General features: G+C 42.6%; 1 protein-coding gene across 1 annotated transcript in view; it reads left to right on the top strand.

Moving 5' to 3' along the window:
• Positions 1 to 24,116, top strand: part of fbxl17 (F-box and leucine-rich repeat protein 17) — a 220,585-nt gene that overhangs the window by 2,153 nt on the left and 194,316 nt on the right. The window contains exons 3-6 of the mRNA XM_080466839.1: positions 592 to 957; positions 1,030 to 1,152; positions 1,306 to 1,563; positions 1,763 to 1,894. Coding sequence (XP_080322965.1) covers positions 592 to 957; positions 1,030 to 1,152; positions 1,306 to 1,563; positions 1,763 to 1,894 — 879 coding nt within the window. The remainder of the gene's footprint in view (positions 1 to 591; positions 958 to 1,029; positions 1,153 to 1,305; positions 1,564 to 1,762; positions 1,895 to 24,116) is intronic.

Raw genomic sequence — 24,116 nt, 5'->3', positions numbered from 1 at the left:
TTCTTCCAACATACATCACCTCCATCAGGATCATTCTGTTTGTGACAAATTACTATTTGCGTAATGTTGAGATTAACCCAAAACTACTTTAAAGAAATATTTGCACGGGACATGTGTTTTGTTAGGTCCCCCTCTGTTTGTAGAGCTTTCCATACTTCGATCAGTTCTACATTCATGAGTAAATGGGCACATCATTCTCATTTGGAGGTTTTCCCCTCCAGCTACATGCAGTCATGTGCCAGATGCTCCTAATATCTTCTGATGTTTGGAGCCAATGATACCCATTTATAGCAATGAGTAAAGGCTCTTGACAAATGAACTTATAAAATATGCAGTGCTTCTCAAAGAGTTGAAAAGCGAGACAATATGGATTGTCGTTTTCTCAGTGGAATAACAGTTGGAAATGTCATAGGTCAGATCTTTTCTGTAGTTTGTAATTTATTTTGCTCTCACTGAGGATCTAAAGTGTTGTTATCATAAGACGGCGAGTTTAAGGTTCTTTCGTGTTCTAATTAAAGTGAATATGTGCTGCCGCTTGCCTAAATAAAACCAGTTCATCTTGGCCCATCTGTCTTGTGTCTTTCGGTGCAGGTGTGTAAGAGGAAGTGCTCCGAGGTGCAGAGGTGCACTCCTTGCAAGCAGCCGCGCTGTGCCTTTGCCGCTCCTGACGGAGGAGTGGGAGGAGGTGATGGAGAGGCTGCCTCGAACTCTGAATCTGGCCACTGCCACCTTCCCCTGTGTCCGCTTCCCTCTTCCTCCTCCGCGTCCTCATCTGCCTCCTCCTCCTCCTCCTCGCCCGCCGACGGCTGCTGTAGCTTGAGCCTTCCAGCAGACTTGCTCCACAGTTCAGACTCCTCCCCCTGCTGCCTGCATCATTACGAGGACTGCCAGGGGAGAAGTTCAGACGCTGCTGATCACTTAAGTATCAACCACCTGCCTTCCTCCATCCTTTTAAAGGTCGGCGCTCATCCATTTGTTCTATTTATATGTAATGTTCCGGTGGTTTCATGCACGTTTCCCTTTTTTCAGGTGCTGTCCCACTTGACAGTGAAAGAGCGCTGTCTTTGTGCCTCTCTGGTTTGTAAGTACTGGAGGGACCTCTGCTTGGACTTCCAGTTCTGGAAGCAAATTGACCTCAGTGGCCTACAACAAGTAAGAGACGATTTTGTTTCATAAAGCTTTTCAGAAACTTTTCATTTTAGATTTTTGAATTATACTGCTGCTTTATGCTAAAGAGCAAAATAAACACTTTATAATACAGAATATTTGTTCCCTTCTATACTGACTTCCATCGTTGATCCGCAGGTAAACGATGATCTCCTGGTGAAAATAGCTTCTCGCAGGCAGAATGTGACGGAGATTAACATCTCGGATTGCAGAGGCGTCCATGACCACGGCGTGTCCTCCTTGGCCTCACACTGTCCAGGCTTGCAGAAGTATACAGCTTACAGATGCAAGCAACTGGGCGACATCTCCCTGTCTGCTCTGGCAACACACTGCCCTCTCTTGGTCAAAGTGCATGTGGGCAACCAGGACAAGCTGACAGATGGCGCGCTGAAAAAGGTATGCATTCACAGGTAGAATAGAGAGACAAAGAATCCAGAGACGTATTATAAAGCATATTGATGTCAACTTATTGAGACTGTTCAGCATTTTTTTTATTGAAAAAAATGTAATGTTTAACACTGTAAAACAAATATTCTTAATGCATTTAAGGATGTGACGATATAAACGCATAATATTTGTACCTTATTGCCCTCAGCTGGGAGAACACTGCAGTGAGCTGAAGGACATCCACTTGGGTCAGTGCTACGGGGTTTCAGATGAGGGCATGATGGCCTTGGCGAGAGGGTGTCCTAAACTCCAGAGACTTTACTTGCAAGAGAACAAAATGGTCAGTTTCACTCTTCTGCTTTCAAACTCACTCTTTGGACATTTTCTGTTTTGTTACTTTTGGATCCGTCACTCACACTTTCATGATGCTTACTGCTGGATACTTGTGTTGGTGGCGGATCAAAGATCATGCGCTCTTATTGCTCAGACTTCTACCGGATGTGCTTTTGCTCAATAAGCGCAGCGCACAGTTGAATATTCGCCAGACGGCTTCTACATTACTCCACAGATTTCTCTGGTGCTGTGTTAGCAGTCTCACACCATTAGCCACTTCGTTTTGTTCTGTCTTGCTTTTTTCAAAGGAAGCTTCTTTGTTGTGGTTTCATTTTCATATGATACAATTCCCGGGAACACAAGTATAAGGTTGTAAATTTATCAAAAGAAAATGGTTTGAATCCACTGAAGCGCTTCATGCTTGAAGATGTGGCTCATGTTACCATGGATGTAATGTAAAGAGATGCTGTCTTTTTCAGAGATGATCTTCTTTTAAACATTGCAATATGACATAACCTTGGACAGTTTGGTTTTGAGGACTGTTGCAACCAATAGTTATCACATTAAGGAGTAACATTAGTTGGGTTTCTAAGAGCCTAGAAATGACTGTTGTATTTGGTGCTGTATGAATAAAGTTGATTGGATTGAATTGAACATTTGAAAGAATCTTTCTAAATGTGATAACTGCATCCAATAAGCAATTTAGCAGGTTTTGTGCAGCGCTATCCAAATAGGGGTAGCATCGTCGTCACTCATTAATTTTCAATACATACTATTTAGCCCTTTTTCAATTTTGGGTTGGAAACATCTGATACATTATTTGCTTTGTTAGATAAAAGAATGGTTGCATTATCAGCCCTTATTACATTATTGTTTGTCATAAGGACTTAGAAGTAATGGTGATGATAATGGCAGTAAAAGGTACGCATATGGGAAACTACCTCAATCTACCACCAGATGCCACTGTTTTCCATCTTTGGAAAAGAAACCTCAGTAACCAATTTGCTACCGAGGTTGGACAATAATGCAAGAAATCACAATATTTATGATTAATGTGATTAGTAGTAGTCGTCGATGATCCACTCAATCAAACAAGTGTTTTTTTGTTTGTTTGTTTGAAGTGGCAGAGGTGTGTGTCTTCCCATGTACCAGGCCATTGTAGTATACGCTTATCTACACAAACATTATCTAAAGTTTAGTAACAGGTTTCATCCTTTTTTTTTGTCCTGCTAACATTCCCTTTGTAGCCCACGAGTGATCATGACCTTGATGTATTAGTCCACTTTAAGTTGTTACCAACTGCTCAGTTTGTTAAAAGCCCATTCATCAACCTAATAGTATATGAAATTAGCAATTGCCACCAGGTGAGAGATTAATATTGCTGCTGATAACATTTCAGCATAGCAGTATCAATTTCACAATGTCATTTTTCAGACATGAGAGCTTTGCAGTTATTTTAGCCTCCTGTCATTAGGGCTGAGAGAAATGGGCTGAGCCTATATGGGAATTGTTATGTCTAGGTGCTCTGGTTACATGGCCTAAAATTGTCATTAACTTTGCCAGAAGTTGGGACGACCCAGAAACTGCTTGTTCTCTCCGGCGGCTCGAAAGACTTCCCGAGGGTTACGTCTTCAACCTCTGGGATAAAAAAGGACCCGATTCAGTTGCTTTTTGTGGGGAAAATGCTTAGAATAATTGTCATTTCCAAATACGCCTGGAGCTGCACGCTCAATAACAATGCATGAACACCCACTGATGGAGGCGTTTTGTGTTTTGCCTTGTTCTCAGTCTAAGTCATCTAATAATCCAGGCGATTGACTTTAATTTGTTGTTGATTATTTTTTTAGGAATATTGCATTTTGCATGAAGGATTTACAAGGTGACTCGCCCTCTCGTACTTGAAGGTTCTTACTTTGCACTAAATTGGCTGTTCATAGATCAACTAATAGGTTTGAAGTCACAAAGAAAGTTCTTGTCTGGAAGTTCTGTATGAAAAGCGAATTGCTGATCACTTGTGGGATATCGTGTGGGCTCGGCTCCTATTCTCTCCGTGAGTTGATCCAGGAAATGGCGTTGAGATGGGCTTTTTAATTTTTAGTGGGCAATGAATTACAAAGTCACGGAACTGTGGAGAAAGCCTCTTAAGACTAGTTTGTAAAGCCTCGGCTCTCCGCTTTTGTGGCGTGTTCCTGTGTCTCCGTCCTAATCAATCACAGATGAGGATGATCCTTTCGCTCGCTGTGATCTGCCCTCCTCCTCCTCCTCCTCCTCCTCCTCCTCTCAAATTGAATAATTGAATTGCTGCAGGATGTTTCTGTGTGGTCTCTCGCTCACCCTGTTCCTTTTTCTATGTCAAGTGCACACCCACTTCATTTTTTTTCCCTTTTATTCCCTCTTTCTGGCCATGGTTGTGGTTACAGTTCCACGCTGGAGGGTTTGTTTTCTCTCCGTTAAGACCATATTAAGCTCTGTGGATGGTAAAATAGCTTTTTTTAAGAGATGGGATTGGGACCCGGCCTCTCGGAATGTCCTTTTGTATCACAAAGGAAATATTTTAATACTACTGTCAATGAAATATTTGGATTACCTTGGCCTGCCAGTATTGTGGGAATTCGAACCACAAATTGATGAATGTCGGTCATGGGGGCAACTTTTGAGATATTTGAACGAGGAATGTCCGAGTTCAGCAAGTTCTTGCGGGTTTTTCTTTGTGTGCATATATTCTATCCCCGATTGTCACACTTGAGGACACACGCCAGTAATTATTTTTAAAGAAATGACCTCTTGTTTTTCAAATCGGCGCCTCCACACTAAATGGCGTCAACAAATTATGTTTACAAGTTGACGCTAGCTCTTTCATTACTTGTGCCTGAGGCCCGATCGGCCCGGGGCTCCAGATAACCCTGGGCTAAGAGCACTGTGAGAAAGTCTGGTGGCTCTGGTGCGTCTCTGCCCCTCTCCTTCTGACATCTACCCTGCATTCTTTATTGGCATCCATCCAGTATTTATGCCAGAGTTGGTTATATTGCACCAGTTGCCTTTCAAGGCTTGTTTTCATCTTTTGAAATGTTTTTTTTTTTTTTTTTCCCTCCTCCTCTGCCCATTCATATTCTGTTCTCTTCCATCACCTCGAAGGGCGAAGGCTCTGAGAATAGCAAATTCCCCGTTTCCTCATCTCACTTCAATTTGCCGTAGGGGAGTAGAGGCAGTGCTGAAAGTTTAACTCTCGAGTTCCGTCAGTTTCGTGGACCAGTCATGGGACAAAAAAAAAAAGGAACCAAAAAAGACACCTTAAATGTCACCCTTCTTTCTATGTCAGTAACTTTATTCCAGTGTTCCTTTCAATTGAAGACATTGCTCTCTGCAAACATTTTTGCTGTGGAAGCAATTTCCTACTCTACTCTCCTGTCTTTTTTTTTTCTTTTTTTTTTTTCCTTTTTTGAAACGTTATCAGCTCTCTTGTCTTGTTAAAATCAAAGACTGCGCAGTTAATTTCCCTGCAGTTTGATGGGAACATTCGTCCACTGGCTCGTCTCAGAGATGCCAAGACTGCCTGTGCACGCACGGCTTTCTCCCCCTCTCCCTTACACGCACAGGCTCTGATTATTTACCGTTTTAATTAGTCCAAAATGTGGAAATGTAAGTGGAATTAGAGATGACCTAACATAGATTACCATGTGCCCTCAATTTAGGTGTAATTACCACTCTGCATGTACAATCAGAGTTTCTCTCCGACAGCTTTCCCCATGTTTTCCGGCTTTTTCTTACGCGACTGGATGGAAAGGAAGAGACATGTTTGTCTGTGGGACAATATGGAAAAGAAGACGAGAAGTGTCGGGGCAATCAGCGCTTCTTGGCATCAGTGTATGGAAGTCGGGCTCGTCTGCTGCCCCCGACTGGCTATTGGTCTAGACTGCCACTCACCGGGCTTTTCTTTTTGGCAGGGTGAAAGGCAGGCAAATCACCAGCATTTCAATTAAACATAATTGCAGATTAAATTGTATATTGACCTGAGCTGATTTAATCGGCTGTATTTCGAAGGAAAGCAAAGACAAAGGAAGTGAGAAAGATGGCTGTCAGTCATTATGGGATCGACCCTCTGACATGAACCAAAGGCGACTGCGCGAACGTTCGCAGAGGGCCTAGTTTAAACACTGGAAGTGACACATGCATGGGAATGAGTGAATTGAATAGCTGCCAGATGCACTGGAAACTTTGCCCACGCATTTGACTGTAATCAGAGATAAATAGAACCACTCTGACCACACACACACACACACACACACACACTCACACACAGAGTATTGTCCATTTCTCCAATCCCCTCAGGTCCTCGTAGAAAGACTTTTCAGGATGTTGAATGTCAGATGTTCTATGATGTATTTAGTCCATTATATTGCTAATGGCACGGGATTATGTCTGTCAGAGCGAAGAAAAGCCTTGCCCTCATCCAGAGTTTCAGTACTTTCATGTCACCGAGAACCTTCTTTTACTTCTGTCCTTGTCTTTCACTCTGGGCCCGCTTTATGCTGCTGTGGACTTGTAATCTATATAATTAAGATTTTTCGATTTTTGCTTCCGGTCATGAAACGGTGAACATCAAGAGATCCCTCAAGTGATAGGTTGTCAAAAAGACAAAAATTATTAGAGTTTCTGTTAAAAATATTTTGGAGCACTTCAATGCAACATTAGAATTATTCAAATCGACAAATAAACATATCCAGTTGGCAGGTTTGTTACATTTCTGTGATAAACATTGTGTATTGTCATTAGTGCCGTTGTAGGTAAGCTTGACTTTTTTTTTTTTTTTTACGAGAAAACAGCAGAGGGTAGCTGAAATTTTTGAAACAAAAAAAAGTTAGAAACCTGCTGATTCTCAGTGTTTTCTCCGTGTCTGTGATGACTGGTTTTCATAGCCCCCGGCAGAATTTGAATCCTGCTGTGGAACCTGTGATCGTATAAAAAAAAAAAAAAAAGGAAAAAGAATAGGGAATAAGTAGATAAATAAATGACACAATAGGCATTTTCTGAAATTGAAGTATCAATTGGGGGGTCCCCACAGCAAGTCACTGAAACCTGGGCTCTGGACTAGTTTTTACACCAGATACTCGTCCTGCCTGAGCCGAGAATCAAACCAGGGGCCTTCAGGTCAAGATTCAACCTGATTCCTATTATTATGACGACACCTTTTTGTTTAATCTCGAACCTTTTGAAATTGCTTCGAAGAAATTAAATCTATGTGCTTCGCGTCAAAAAAGGACAATCACCGGATTACAAGAGGTTACGTTGAGTTTAAATGACATCACAATATCAAAAGCAATCGATAAAGAACAGGAAAATGTATTTTCAACTGATTTATAGGACAGAGATGAGACTGATTTCTTCTGGCGATTCACATCAAACCTAATGAGTACATTTGTTGATGAAAGTAGTTAATGACTCACTCATTAGGATATTACACAATTAGTGGGTTTGTGCGGTATTAAAATGGTAATAATTGTACACTTAAACTCTCCGTAGGTCCTCTCAGTTTAACAGCGCATTCCTCTCTGCAATATCCTCATCTACATTGCTCTTTTTAAAGTGCCTCCACATTGATCCACGTCCCCAAAAAGCGTCTCTCTCTCTCCCCCTCTCCCTCTCTCTGTACGTGTGCTCGGGTCGGTTTGCTGTTCGGCGCTCGCCTAAAGAGTAATCAGATGCATTAATGAGCAGTGACTTTAACTCGGACAGTCGGCCGCACTCGCCGCGTCGATATGTTCCCCTCTGCCCCGACAACAAAACAAGTCTTTAAGAGGGAGAGAAAGAAAGTGAAAGCATTTCCTTTGTGGGAAACGTTTGTGAAGTCTTCCTGCAAAGTGATACCTTTTCTCAATATTTGTTACCCTTGAAAAAGATTCAGCATCAACGTCTCTTTCGCCCCGGTCTATCAATAACGCTGGTTAAATTACCCCTTTTGAGAAGAAGAAAAATGCCTCGGCGCGGGCAGGGCGCTCTCTCGCGCTCCCTGAATGGCTCGTTGCAACGTTTAAAAGTATTAACCTTGCGAGATGAAAATAAAGTCAAGTGAATGACGGACGCTCCGGCTGAGAAGTGAGGCAGGCGACGCCGCTATCGCAGACCAGTGACAAATGGCAGGGTTTTTGTTCGGGACTCCTATATCTTTGCTCGAAAGTGCAGAAGTGGAGTGCATCTCAAAGTAATGAAAGTGGTAATGCCTCCATCTGCTTGGTTTGTTTTTTGTTTTTTTTTCCAAGGGAACAATAGTAGTTTTTACCTGCAGAAGCAAGACTGACGACTTGACTGTCCCTTCCAGAGAAAACAAATGGCTTCACAGCAACTTGTCTTGTACTTTTTATCTGAATTTGAGATGAGGAAACAGTCAGGTTATGGGGTCACACGCTATTTAGGTGGTTTGTATTTTTGTGCCACGCAGGGTATATCCTTGGTTTTGGTCCGGTTGGGTTGCCTTTCTGTTTGGAATTTGCATGTTCTCCCATCTATTTGTCAGATTTTTCTGCCCACAACTTGAAAGCATGCGGATTGAAAGTTGTCTGTCTTTTTTTTATTTTTTTTTATTTTCCGCGTTTCAGCTCCTCCCACCCTGAAACGAATAAAGCAGCTGAGACAATGCGTGGATTGTATATTCAGGTCTGAATTGCTTTGGAGCAAATCCAATCACTTAAAGGACATTAATCTTCCTTGTTTTACTAAACAGCTGCCATTAAAACAGTACATTGATGACTGGGCAGATCACTTATGACTGGGTTCAGTTCATTTCTCCAGGAAAGAGGTTTTGGTTTCTCTGTTTAAACACAGGTAATAAAACACCCAGTGCAAAAAAAAAAAACAGAGGATAAGAGAGTACATATTCTGTATTTATTCTGATAAATGTGCGTGTCAATATAGTTTTAGGATTGTGCCACTTTGGTGTTATAGTGGATTTCTGTCGGTTTGGCTGCTGTCAAGTCTGAAGGTGTTTCTCACCCTTAAATGTTAAATCGCCCCTCCTCATGAACCCAAAAAATATACATTCAAGCCAACTTCACAATTATCTATGTACTCCATGGTAATGCTCTTTCCTGAAGCGCTATATACAGTAATATGCAGCACGCCGATGGGTCCAGTTGATGTGCTTGTGTTTCACCTGCAGAGGGTGTAATAGGACTGGATAATGACATCAACGTAAGAGCGGGTGAACAGAGAAGGGCCTGGAAATCAGACGCAGCTCAACGTTTCTTCTAAAACTCGAGCGGCGCATTAAAATAAAATGGGTTTTTTTCTGAAATTTGAATATTCAAATACATTTAGTCATTCATACATGCACTGTCATTGTATTGTCAAAAGAAAATAGGTAATCTAGGTTCATTACCGTAGATTTTAAATGATACTTTCTAACCTGTTGACACTGTGGCCCCTTTCCTTCACAAACGAGATGCATGCAAGTGCTGTTTGTGCTTTTTCCCTATTCTTTGACTGTGACATTATTTATGAACTCTGTGGAAGTGAAAGAGTGCTTTTCTCACCTGTAGCCAGGTTCTCTCAATGGCTTTCTGCGGCGGTAACACATAATCTCTTCGTACTGTTGATGTCGTAGAGGCACTCATCTTCATGACGTTATCAAGCGTTTGCCCGCAGCTACCAGAGTACCGGGGAAAGGCACCGAAGAATGTTAGTGTGAAAGTGACTCCCATTTTTATTCATCTTCTGTTCACTGCTTACTCTGGCAAGGAGAGCACGAGTCCAGCCAGAGATGTGTGTGTGTGGGGGGTGGTAAAGCTGAGTTGAAAACCCTCATTTAATGTTTTTATAGCGGGTGGCGAGTGCACAGGCTGTGCAGAAATTTGTTTTGCCTCCGGGCTGATAATTCACTTTTACAGGCTGAGACTTTGTTGTGAATCGGAAAAGTTGTGTTGTTGCAAGTTGAGGATACAAGATAACGGTAGAATAGGTGCAATTAGTGCATAAATCTACAAGTTCTTCAGCGGAAATATTTCAAAAAACTCAACCCAATTAAAAATGCTAACAAACCTGCTTGTTTTTATATCTGTGAATTTGACATTTTCTCTATGCAACAATGAACAATATTGTTTTTGTTGGACTGACCTTAGAAAACCCAGTGAAATGTTGCTCTTTTTCTCTGTCTTGCTGTGATTTAAATGGAATATTAGTTCTGTGCTGTTGTTGTGACAGGTGTTCATTCTTGATGTTCTTGTAACCTAATTAACTGGGAAAATAATTGTTGGTTGGATTTATCTGGAATGAAAATACCCTGCGAAATTAGTCAAAATGAATGCTTTCATTTTCTCTGAGAAATCATTAACTGATAATAGAAATGATCATTAATTGCTGTAATATGGTTCTTTGTGGTGATTTGTAAAACTTATTTTCACTTTCACAGTGCAGACCAGTACCGTTATGGTGTCTTTGACTGGTGTATCTCTGACATCCCGCAGTATCTTGGACATGTTAAGGCAAAGCAGCACCCGGTAACGTTTTGAGCGTCAATTCTGGGTGCGATACTTTGGCATCTATCGCCGTGTCTCTTACGGGACGGGGCTGTGCTCCGACCTGGCCAGTGTTTAAAGAGCATTGCATCAGAGGCCCTCTGTTTATCCAGCTCCAGACAGCAGCAGCTTCTGACACCCAGCCAGGGATGTCACTATGATTCATGGCCCTTTCTGACACCTCGCTCATGCCTTTACTCTTCTTAATCTTCTTGTGCTCCCCCCCCCCCATGATGAGTTTTCCTTTTGTTTCAGAAGGGCAGAGATGATGTCATCATTCAAAGACTGAGCCCAAAATCAGAATGCATTCCTCGCCTTTAGCCCAGTGGACCAGTTTGTACGGATCAAGATGAATAGCCCTCCCCCCAGATTCACTTCTGTCCTATTTTATGGAGAAAAGGCAGATGTGTGGTAGCACTACCGTGAGAGAGGTTACCTGGCTTTGTTGGCTTATTTGAAACTTGTTTTTTTATTTTTTTTTGAAGTCTCTGTCACACTCGTATTCTCATTACTCATCCCATCTTTGTCAACACCTCTCTCAAACAGCCCGTATCCTCCCTTTTCCAGCTCCTCACCCCCTTCTGTCGCGCTGTCTCTCTGTGATGGAGAGACCAAAGCTGCTCTAAATACTGACTTCATTAGCGATGATTGATAAGACGCAGAAAAGGGTGTGCCTGCATGTTGGGGGTTGTGCATGCAATTGTGTACATGATCTGTCTACTGTCTGTACCCCCCCCCCCCCCCCCCCCCCCCCGAAACTATCTCGCTCAACCAACAGACGTCACCCTTCCCTCTCTCGCCGCTGTGATGTATTTTGGGCCGTTGATAGCAGCAGCAGTTCAATAGTTGGGGTAATGAATGTGTTTAATAAGCACAGTGGGTCGATGGACTTAATGAAGGTGTGACAGAGGATGGGCCTGGGGAAAGCTGCTCTAACAAGAGTCTAACGAGCCTCTGGGTTTAACGAGGTCAAGCTATAATCGGGATTCCCTCACCTGTACAGTATCTGTCTGCCTCTCTGTGTTTTGGCCCGGTGGCCTCAGCCTCTACCCCCGGTCCGCTACCGTTCAATGCGGAACGCTTATTTATCCATCTATTGGTTCGTCACTGAGGAGATATATATAATATATATTTATATATATATATTTATTTTTTCCTCCATCTCCTGTTCTGTATCTGTTTGCTCATGCTACAGTGCCTCACCTCTGCCTTCTCACATTTTCCTCTTTCTGTCTCGCACATACAGCTTTTCGTTTTTTGGCCTCGGTTTCATAGCAGCCTGTCCGTCTTTTCAAGGACGACCTCGCTTAGAAATGCTCCGGAATAGTGCTAGCCAGCCAGCCCTCTAATCTGAGGAGGATGGAGGCTCTAAAGAGGCTGCAGTTCACTCCGCTTCCACTTCTCTTCTAGAGAAGTTTACATTTTGTAGTTTGTACCTTGATCTACTTTGGTATGCCATGACACTGTGGCGACGCTCTTTGTGGGAGGGAGTTAATGGGACACACCTGAGTGTCGTCAGGGGACTGACTGCCTCACTCCCTGATAAAAACAAAAACGAGCAGAGCAGCAGACCAACAGGGAGGACGCCGGGGAAGGGGGAGCAGCTGGAAAGCACGCTGCAGAGAAGGCGAAGCACGGTGGCGGGCGGCCTCAGAGAGCCGCGTGGCCAGAAGGACAACAGCTGAGGGGACGGGAAGGAAGGCTTGAGCTGCCTGAGAAGGAGCAGCCAGCCGAGTACGGAGAGAAGAGCCGGGCGAAGTGGCAGCATCAGAGGAGTGGGGTGTGTGTGTGGTTAGTTGTGAAAATAAAAGGGTAAAAAAGGAAGTTGTCTCTGTGCAAGAATCTCATGTTGTGCCCATTTCAGTAGCAAATGGCTTAAATGTCATATGCATTTTATTTTTGTCACAAATGCTTTTTTTTTGGTTGATTAAATGCTTGTTGGTTGATTGGTTTTCGTTGCTGCTTTAAACCGAAATACATCGACTGGTTTCTTCTGGGAACTCATGAGAGAGCGATGTTTGTGTTGTACACATTGGCATCTTTTAGGTGTTCTGTCAGGAAAGGTTTACGTTTAATTACCATTTCTACATTGTTGTGACAAGTTTCATCATAGTAGGTTTACTCCCTTTCTAAATCTCCCCAATGGGCATTCATGAAGGATGAACTGTCATTAAAAATTCAAATTTTTACAAAAAACTTTACAATCATATTTAGTATCTACGCAAGACCTAATGGAAATATTTGAAATGTTTTTGGTAATATTTACCATCTGTCATGAAAATCAAAGTAAAATGATTTCTGGACTATTAAGTGCACCTGGATGAGAGAGAGAGAAAAAGAAACAGGGTTTTATCTCTGTTGATGAAGTATTTTGTTGGTTTTTTTGCTGATTGCGATTCTGAGGAGGAAGATTTCTCAACCACGGAGTCCAGCAGGGCGGCTTTACACGATGTACCTGAACGCATCACTCACAGCTGTCAGCTGCTGGATTTCCGGACCACGGAAAGCAGCACAAGACGAGGTCACGAAGAGCAGAAATATCACTTTTAGGGCAAGTTTTGGAGAAGCAGAGGTGCTCCAAACAGCATGTACCTACATGCAGAAATAGAATCGGGTGGCATGAAGCCCGTTAACCAGTAAAAATCCATAAATTAGCTGCGTCTTTTTTTATAAGCCGCAGGGTTCAAAGCGTGTGGAAAAAGTAGCGGCTTATAGTTCGGAAATGACGGGATCTCAAAATACATAATATTGGATCTGAACAGCTAATTGTTGGTCACATTTTCTTTATATATATATATAGCATCACATTTTTATAATTCCGTCATCTATGATGATTAAAGTTTGTAACATAAGCAATAGCAAAAACACAATGCTTTAAAAAAGAAAAAAAGGCGCTTTGTCAATTCTGAGATGCTTCCTACGTCTGTTCTTGTCACACTTCTTTGTTCAAGCTCCCGCCTTTTCTGAATGTGTCCAGATGTAAAAAAAAAACACGGCCTCAGTTAAGGGAATATAATGCACCAATGTTCATTGTTTTTATTTTCACACCTTCAACAGAAATGTGTCTCGCATCCTTGAGCAGCTCGTTTGATGCCTTGATTCTTACAAGTTACTGCATTCATGCGTCTGAACAACAAATAGTTTGGAGTGTTTTTAAGTTCTTTCTTTCTTTATTTTTTAAATTGTATGTGCACTGTATGTGGAGTAGTAAATGTTAGCACTTTCATTTCACTGTGACAATATCCCCTTGTTGGTGGTGTTTCTGTGAGGAGTTTGCACCTTCTCCCTGAAGGGAGTTTTGACTTCACCCCACATTCTAACTGAGTGTGTCGTCGATGGGTACTTGTAGAAGTACTGGGTTGCTCGTAGGAGTGACTGTGAGTGAATGTGTCACTGTCTTGTCTGTGTTTGCGCTGTTGTGGACTCGTGTTTTGTCCAGGATGATTCCAATAGTCACCTGGGATCAGTTCCAGCCCCCACCTCGAACCTGAACAGGATAAAGCGGTCTAAAAGATGCATGGAAGTCATAGCAGTTTGTTTTATACCATAGAACATTTAAAATTTCCAATGTAAAGTGTAACATTTCCTAGTACATCTGCACAGAGTCTGTTTCTGAAGATTCTTGTTAAAAGATGCGTCTTTCCGCTTCGGTTTACTCAACATAAAAGGTTTTTTTTTTTTTTTTTGCCTGAGCAAATGACCTTCCACCAGACCAGTGTTGGCGTTCACTTTTAATGATGTTGAGCTTGCATGCGCTTTTCATCCTTTTTAGTTAACCATCGGTACACCACCCACTCCTGTCTTTGTCAAGCCACCGTTACTCTCTGCCCTCTTCTTCTCTAACACCAGTATTTCACCAGCGGAAAAGTGTGACTTCCTGAACCTCGCATTTCTCCGCCTGGCGTGGCCGGAGTGCAACACCGTTATGAGATATAGCATAGAGACAAGCAATCGATTAATGGTGCACTTAGCCGGGCTAATTAACAGCTATGTAGACGCGGAGAGCGCATCAGGCAGCATCAAGGAGGTTGCTTCCCCATTGCCAAGACCCCAGATAACCTTTTGAAGCGTGGATCACTTTTCAGCACGGTTCACCTCACAGGTCACGGAGAGTTGCTGCTCTGTAGGAACTCCGCATGTTGCTCCGTGTCGGCTTTGTCACAGGGAGTGTTGGCCCCGAGTCACGGAGGTAAACACACGTCGAGCTGACTCCTTCCACATCGCCTCCGTTCAGAAGCTGTTCATGGAGCAGCTTAATGAAAACTCTGCGGTCAAAATAGCAACTGACCTTTGTCTTGTACTGCAAAGTTTTGTCTTTTTAAACTTCGTCACAAATCTACTTTTTTTTTTTTTTTGTATTCCCACATTCCACATCACAACTTGTCATTCGGACTGCTTCTCTCCTTTGAGGGACACGATTGACGAAACAGCAGATTTTATTGTCACCTGCCACACCAAATCACACTCTCCCTCTTTTTCTTTTTTTCCCCTCAAATCTTTCTCTATTCCTCTCCTTTTTGAATTTGGCTTAGTTAAATTAGCTCTCAATTAAAAGCGAATTTGGTGAAAATGAGTGCGCCGAGGGCACAGATGAAAAGGGTAGACGGGGCTGATGGGCTGAGGGACTGGCCGTCTGGCTGGCTGTACACGGCTGCCTTGTGTATTTTGGGGAATGCAAAGTAAATGATGTGCGTATTGTTGAGTGAAGGCAGCTGATTTGCATTTAGATAAATCCCTGTGGATGTGTGGTTGTCATTTAGATGCAGGGGGCCGAATCCAGTGCCCCCCCACCCCCCTTACCCAAGCTCTACTACTTTGTGTGTGTGTGTGTGTGTGTGAGTGTGTGTGAGAGCTCTTAGCATGCAGCACTACCTGGAGGATTTGCCCTACTTTCTTGGACAGCGCTGAAGGGATGGAAATATTATCCATTACCGAAAATATAGGTGTGTCCATGTGTTTGTGTGCCTGCACAAAATAAATTTGGACCTGACCTTTTTATATCTGGGCAGGACTAACATAATGACTAATAAGGACTGACTGCTCACAGTTGGCAGCCACTGCATCCCATTACAAAAACTGTTGGAAAGCATAGAACTGCTGAAGGTGTGACTGTTCACTGTTCACATCTGCCCTTCACTGCACACGATTCAAAAAGGGAAACACCCACCGGCTTACTAATAAAATGAAATAGGTGGTAGATAGTTTAAAAACAGTCCGTTTCTCTGTTAACTGGCACATATTCTTCCGATTTTCTCATCTGATGACATTTTGTGGGGAAAAGTGTTTTTATTCCTTATTGCTATAGAATTACATTGTTCTGAGAACACACTCTATAGATTTTCTATTATGCTGTATCCAATCTAGGGGTTGCTGAAGTCCGACTGCATTATTGGTGAAGGCAGTCACACACTCGCGTTCTCAACTACAGGCATTTTTAAAGCAACTAATTAAGCTTAAACACACACGTTTTGAGGACTGTGGGAGAAAACTCTTACACGCAGAGGGAGAACATGCATACTCTGCAAAGAAAGGTTTCCCAAAACTAGTCTTTAAGAGTGAAATCGGATTAATTATAGGGATTAATCGTTAAAGCCTATCGTCTACAGGATGGCTTGTTGTTTTCAGCCGAATGTGGTGGTCTGGCGCTCCCAGCCCCTCTGATGAATTGACAGAGGGGGAGGTGGCTTGTTGCTGATTGACAGTCGGGGCTGAGTGGGCAGATGGGCCTAAGTGGCTGTAAATACGAAGCCTGTGTGACAGGTGAAGGTCACTGGTAGTGGGAGGTAGCAGTAGCCGAGTCTGGCGGGAGGTAGATGTGCGCTTGTTTGTGAATGTGTGAGTAAGAGCACGGTAGCTGACACGCGACTGAGTCTTGGATTTGGTTGTTCGATGTGTGTTTTTTGTACGAGGCAAGAATTTTTGCCTCGGTACACTTGCAAACCGACACATCAAGTTTTTACTCCGGAATCAAGGTTCTACAGAACTTTTTTTACATAAATACTACAATATTTCATATACTTTACTATTGTACTTTACAGTCACTTACTGGTTCTGTCTAATCTGTAATGTCTACTTCCCTTTAATTAAAAATAGGCTTTTTCTTTCTAGTCAGCATACTGTTCAAAATATCTTCACAAGTTGTACTGCAGTGGGATCAGGTGTACCCAGGAAAAGCTGAAACAAACTTTGAGGGTGTGCTAAGCTCTGAGAAATGAACTAGTGGTTTAGTTATTGCGTTGTGAGGAACACTTCCTTTTTTCCTTTCCTTTCCTTTTTTTTTTTTTTTTTTTAAGGTTTTTGATTCCAAAGTAAATGGCTATTGCTTTTTTGTTTGTTTTTTTAAAAACACATGTATTGTTTTAATTGATGAGTGGTAAAAAGTGCTTGGTCGTCTATATAGCTTTGTATTCCAATGAGAAAGTTTGTTTCTAAGGAGCTGCACAATTGTAGAAATCTGTTTCTCTTGTTTGTTTCTGATACTCCAGCCTTGAATTAAGGGTATTGATAAACGTGGTAATCTGAAAGTGATCGCCGCTCTTTGTTCCTCTGAAGATACGGACTCATGGTACTCAGGAAACTCTCTGCTCGCCCTCCTTTTGTCCTGTTCCTACCTCCATTGATCTTTCTTCTGTAAATCCCTCTCTTCCTTGAGTAATCCATTGCGGCGTTCCCATGTCTGCTGGAACCCTGCCAGAGAAGCGTGGGATTACTTCAACTGGAGACACCACACGTAGTAGCAGGCAGCCTATATATATATACACACACACACACACACACCTCAAAATTTCTGCCTTACAGTGTGGGGCAATAGAAGAATGAGTCTGAGGACTTAAATGTTGGCTGTAGAGGGCCTTCCCCGGACTCCAGGGAGTTTTTCCTGTATGGCACTACTTCAGGGAAACCGTCCTTTCTCCTCCTACACAGTGGTAGATGCTTTAGTGAGAATCCAGGCTTTTTTTGTGTCACTTCTACACACTCCTGTAAGAGTCTGGCAGCCTGTGTGAATGAAATGAAAGGATTGCTAAGTGAGGTGAATCACTGTGAGGGATGGGAGAACAGAACACAGCAGAAGGAAGAGGGTTGGGAATAGGTCTTGTTATTGGTAGTGCTGATATTTTGGTGATATTTCTGTGTAGAAATTTGACATTTTGATGCTGTGTGAGTCTTCTTCAAGTGGGACTTGCGGGATTATTATGCATTTATTGGAATTGGCTATTATTCATTGAAATTTGAGTTTTGTTTTTTAAATCATGTTAGTTCAGATTTTCCTCAGCCAATCGATTAAACCTCCAATCTCCTCCAATCATGGACCTTATAAAATAGTCTTATAGTCCAGTTTGTGTGCTTTGTGCAAAGTTGTCCTGAAGTTTTTGGACTGGTAGCGGCTTTTGTTGTATTGGTCTGTTCTGGAAGCATACCGTTTCTCTCTGTGCCTTTTTTGAAATGCATGCTGTTGTCCTTTGCTAAATAGTTTCACTGCATCACTGAATGTTCACACAGTGAACAGTCATGCAAGATCTTGAAAGGGCTTTCACTTGGTAGAAGAGTCTTTAATGCTTTGTAAGTGTGTATGCATCGCAAGCTACTTTATTCACTTCTAAGAAAAATCCCTGTTATTTGTCTGAGTGACAAATAAGAATGTATTTGCTTCCCAGGCTCTTGAGACCCCTCTGGTGTCATTGTGACTCTGGTTTGACCTTTTTGCTTGATCTGACCACTGACTGGTTTTAGTTCCATGTATTCTTCTCTTAATTGGAATTATTGAGCAGATGAAATCCAGCCCTTTGGCTGCCACAGATACTAAGTTTTCGTTTTTTCCCTAGGTATCGCCTATTTAAAAAAAAAAATAAAAAATGTAATTGCAGTGAAATTAGTAATCAAAAAATTATTAATTAAAAAAATACACTTAAATGTCTTACCGACCAATGTTTTGCTAAAAGGTCCTGAGTGGGAAAACATGGCTTATTAAATCTTTAAAACACATTTACACCTTGATTGATAAGAAAGCAAAGGGAGATCTTTGCCTCTTAATGCGAGAAGTATTGAAAGCAAACCATGTTTTGTGTATTATCACACCATAGTTTTATATAGTGAGTAGAGGCTCCCTTTCTACTTTGTCAGCTGACGGTATACGAGAGGACTGGGGTGAGGGAGCTTTGCTGACTTGGGGAAATAAAGAGTTCTTTGCCGCTGTATGGGATTCAGCAAGATCAGGAAGAGCCAGTCATGGCTGTGTGTGTGTGTGTGTGTATGTATACAGTCTCATCCTGCCTCTCTATTTTACCCCTCCTCCCAGTCTTTCTCCCAGTAATAAAGCAGAGTATTTATTTCCCCCTCTTCAGCTCTCAGGTCTCTTAAAGGGAGTTTGGGACCGAGCTGATATTAGACGGTCTGTGCGTGTTTGTATGCGCGACAGTAAGTGTGTGTGTATGTGTGGGCGCCGGCGTTTTCTCACTCTCGCGCTGCACTGTCTGCTTGTCTCATCACCCATCCCAGACGTATAGTTGCGTCTTCTTGCGTGCTAACACACCGAGATTGAAAGTTGCTGATTCTGAGCCGCGGGGACTCATAGAGGAGAGGCCTCTGGCGGGGGCTGATTGAGCTGTGCTGAGCCGAGGTAGAAAAGTTACAGTAGCATGCTATTACCTGCCAGCGCCGATGGAGTTTATTAGCATTGCAGATACATTCTGGCAGAACTGGGTGCAGCCACGCAAATGTTTTTTCTTTTTTCTTTGACTGTAGTCCGTAAGGGAGTTCGAGGCTAAAAAGGTTTTGTCTCATTCATGTCAACTGGCCCACAAGTTGGGCTGTTTATTTGCCTCCAATGCCACGTCAGCAAAAATAATGCAAATATATTTTGGTAGTGTGTAAATAGCTTTCATTACAAATATTTGGGATCAGTCATTCAGACCTACAGATGACCACAGTTGTTTTGTCAGATATATTGCTCAAGCAAGGTCTTCGTGTTTTATTTCCACGTTATTGTGTAAAGTAAATGAGAAAGACAGTACCCAATGATAAAGTCAGCTCATTTACAAATAAATGGTGTTTGGGACCATTTATGTGCATCCAAAACGGAACAATAATTTATGGTCCTTCCTTCCGCGCTTCGGCAGCAGAGCAGAAATCAACGCGGAGCAGAAATCGGTGCAGAGCGTTTGCGCGGGTGAATTAGCTCTTCACGGCTGTGGGACTGAGCCTGACAGTTGGCACAGTGAAGATGATTTATGACTGGCCAAGAGAGTCAGAGATGGATGAGGAGGAATAACTTTGATCAAAGTTTTCCTCTCACAGCAGAAGAAAGCTTCTTCTTAGTCCTTGTTGATTCGTGGCAGTGGTCTGACTTTTCAATCCACCGGGAAGCAGCCTGCCTGTTTTATAGTGATACAGCAGCACTTTGCACCGAGTGCAGATATTTTACATGCTGAGTGCAGGAGGACACAATAGTATGTACCTGTGACAAGCAGTGTCGGGTTGCAGGTCTGTGGATTGGAGAGGCTTTTATTGAGCTCACGAACGAGATTAGAGAAAGCTGAATCATTAGTTAAATCAAAACCCAAAAAAAAGTATATATCTGTGTGAGGACCACATATTATCATTGTTATTTAAATGTAGCTGTGATGATTAAATCGATTTTCGATCAATTCTATCAATATTAAAAACTAGATGTTACGATCTGTTTTTGCTTGGGGGAAACCCCGTTTCGTGATACATATGAAAAGCTTCTTCACCAGGTTTACAACGACAGCTTGGCAGACAGCTTGAGAACTTGTATGTACTGTCACATGCAGTTTCACTTCAAGGTGGTTTATTTCAAAGCCCTGTAAATGTGTATTCTGAGACCAAATAATCCATAACAGCTAATATTTGCCATCCAATCCATTCCATAGTTGAGTAATTTCTGAGAATTAAAAAAAAAAAGGAACCTCCGAGATTTGAGTTGGTCAGCCATGACCTGCAACATCCCCGGTTTGAGTCCTGTCCAGGGCTGATGTTGCATGTCTGCCAAAATCTCTAAATCCTCACATTTCCTATCATTTCTCAGCTGTCAAATCTGTAATGGAGGCATAAAAAAACCCCCTCAAAACTGGAATAAAACAGGTGGCATATGAGGCCACCTTCGTACAAACAGGGGGGAAAAAAAAAACACAGCTTAGTAATTGGACACATGCACAGACACACAGATATGTTGGCTTGTGCTGCAGCCTCTTGCGAGGCTTAGATGTTCTGTAGCCAAGACTCCTGTGGCTTTGCAGCTCAGTGTGTGTCCATCCCTGCTCATCTGCCACCTTTCTACAGGTCATACCCTAATCCTGTGGAGGGGTTTGGGACCAGGAGCCTTCAGGAAAGGGTTTACTGAGCTCGTCTCGCAGGGACCAATCAAAACAAGGCTGCTATTGCAAAGTTTGTATGCTTTTTGAGTGTGAAGCTTAAAGAGTCATGTGCAGATGGTTGTCGAATGAATATATGTTCAGCTTGGCTGAAAACAATACCAGCAGAATTACAAGACAACACTCGTATGCAGAGCAGAATGTGGTTTAGATTTGTCTTTGTTTTCAAGCTGCTTTTTAACTAGCACTCTTTCATGTCCGATATCAAAGGCATGTTTGCTTGATTAACCGTTTGTCAGCTTGTCGGCTTTTATTTTTCACGTCTAGTGCTTTGCAGTTCCTGCAAAATTTCACTCAACCCTCTGTTTCATTTTGTAGCAGCCGTATTGAAAAAAGGTGTTGCTGTGAAGGATTAATTTCCACTGGAAAGGATAAAAAAAACAAAAAAACAAACTCACTACTTTTCAGTAACAGTGAAAATTGTCCATGTAGCACACAAGTTTCAGAAACGACTGCAATTTAGAAATAATAATAATGATCTTTTTTGGTTTAAATCGCTTTGTTTAATAATGAACCTGTATGTGAACAGCACATTTTATATTGCGGGTCTCTTCAGGACATCATCAGTATTGTTTTATTTATTTATTTTTTCATGCTTTGTGATATTTAGTTTAAATTTGCCTTTGTGCAAATGTGTAGGTATTCCACATTTGAATGTTTTTATTGTCCTTAAATTAAACAGTTGAAACTTAGTATGCATATGCGCGAACAAAGAGGAGCAAGTTGAAGATGCAACTGTGATCACACCCCGATGGTGAGATATAATCTATTTCTATACATATGATGAAGGAAAAGCATTTGTTTTTTATTGTTTGGGATACAAGAGAATTCACTTTTCACCCTGCTGGCTAAGATCAAATAAAGAGGTAAACAGACAGCATATTGTAACCTTTTATTTATGGAACAGAGCTGTCATAACTTACAGCAGCAAGATTATTTTATTCCATTTTTACTATAGCTGTTGTTGCATTTCTAACAGCTCAGAGCTCACAAGGCGCTTAGAAGATGGGTTAAGAAGGCAATTGGTTGGAAAAGCTTTCGTTGCACAAACGGCGAGGAAAAGAACTGTTTCTACACCTGTCAGTCTTGTGTTTAAATCGATTTTGACTGAGATGCTCCTGAAAGACTTTTGCCTTTAGATCTACTTAGTCTTTTTAGGGGTCAAGTATAGTTTCAATTATAACTCCCACAATCACTTTATAGAGGTTTTTTACACATGTATATTGCTGGAAAAAAAACCAACTTTCTCAGATACTGGTATTACTGTATTTCTTATTTTTTCCTCTCTTTCTGGATCTTTTTCTTGCGCCTCTTGTCTTTGTCCTCATCTGCTCTTCTCTTTTTCCAGCTCAGACACACTCATGGGCTGAGCCGAGTGTCTGAGCTCTGCGAGAGCCCGTGTTTGATTCTCCTCTCCCTGTGTTCCCCGTGCAGCCAGCTTCCCCAAACCCCCAGCCTTTACTGCTTCTCTCTCATCTACCCGTCCTCCCTCTGCCATAAGACCCTGACTGACCTGGCACGTAGGCACACACTCACCCATGTCTCCCACCCATCTCTCCCTAAATCCCTCCCGTTGCTCCCCACCCCTCCCGGTCACGTCTCCCCGCGAGGACTCAAATTCACCGTCCAGCCACTTCTCTTGTCTGGACCCAAAGCACAAGCAGGTCCCTTTTGTTCTGACTGATAAAAGGAAGAAACCAGGGTGAGGGGAGGAGGATTAATTTAAGAGCTGGCCAGATGACACATCTGCTTGTTGTGTTCGTGTCTTTCCCTTCCCTCCCGTGGTTTCCCTCGCTTTCGTTCTATTATCTTTGGCGAGAGCAGAGGATATTGGGTCGAGATGCATGGTGAACTCTCGGGGCCACGACACTCCTCTAATCCGCTCTCTGTTCTGTCTTTTGGCCTTTTGGTCTTCCTGCTGTCTCCATCCAGCTTTACCTCCCTCCGCTCTCTTTTCTGGCCTTATCTTTGCCGTATTAGTTTCTTCTCACTCTAATAGATAGCTTTTCTTGACTTTTAAAACTGCAATTACACACAGAAAGATGCAGCATTACCTTTTGTCCACATTCATATTTCTTTATAGATTTTTTTGCCTTGTTAGTTCCTGCTAAATGCTCCGCACTCACCTAACAATGATCACAGCTGGAAAGACCCAATATATCTTTATTACAGCGAGGTTTTCCACTGAACAATTAATTTTGCTTCCTGTCTTTTGTCTCTCCTTCTTCCATTTTTCTTCCTCTCATGACTACCGTTACAGTAAAACTGGGCCACATTTGTGTGTCTGTTTGTAAGCGATTCACCTTGGCTTCCATAGCATCTCTGTCTCCGTCTCAGCCTCCCTCAGACCAGTTCATTGTCCCCAGGCTGGGGTCACAGTTACTGGTCCATGTCAGCCTTCTCAATGGGCGTGCTTGATGGCCTTTCTCCTGTTTGGACAGCTCTCTGGGTCAGCAGAGATGAAGGCGAGAGATGGGAACGGATTAGTCTTTTATTTCTACTCTGGCTTTTACTTGGAGAGCTTGTAGAAACATTTACAAACACAGAATCATGTTTTCAACGTGCCCGAAAGTGTATTTCTTGTCGTTATCTCCCACTGTTTGGGTCATCTTGGTGAACGTTGTGTTTTATGTATGTCAGTGAATAGGAGCATGCAGAGGGAACGACCTTTAACCTTGACAGCGATCTTTGCCACGTTGAGCCGATGGTGGGTCATAGGAACAGATCTAAAATGTCTCCGATCAGACAGGACAGGAACTGAGGCCAGCGGGTGCGTCTCCCAGTTTCCTTGGCCTTCTGCTCAGCCTATTGTCCTCCCGCAGACCCCTGCTCCTCCTTTCATCCCAGTTCACACTCAGCATCCCACGCCCGCCGCACCAATCGGGAATTACTGTAGGAACCAGAGTGTGAGCAAGTTGGAGGTGGCGGCTGTCTCGTCTGCTCTGTCACTTCATGCTGACACGGTGTAAGGTGGAGTGACACTGAGCTCAACCATCGTGTCTGGGAGCGGTCTGGTTCAGAAAGTCTGACCTCCGCGACCCCTCCCCAGACCAGTGGGATAGATGGGAGCTGTCTTTTGTTTGGGTTGTGTAAATGTCTGCGTGAGAGAAAGTGGGTGAGGAAGGCAGGGAAAAAAAAAAAAGAAATCAAAAAAGCTGAGTATAGGGTCTCTTAGGAGGGACTTCCATCTCCAAAAAGGTACAGATCAGCAAAGCCTTGCTGTTTATACAAAAAAAAGAAAAGTTTTTGATGAAATTGCCAGAAAATTGCTGGCTCAGGAAGTGTGGTGAATCGTTGTGCGTGCTACTGCTGTCAGGGTTGAGGCTTAACG

The sequence above is a fragment of the Lipophrys pholis genome (genome assembly GCF_963383615.2).
Source record: "Lipophrys pholis genome assembly, chromosome: 7".
In the NCBI taxonomy this organism is placed as follows: Eukaryota; Metazoa; Chordata; class Actinopteri; order Blenniiformes; family Blenniidae; genus Lipophrys; species Lipophrys pholis.
Note: the sequence above shows the minus strand (reverse complement) of the source record. Positions and strands in the feature narration are given on the sequence as shown.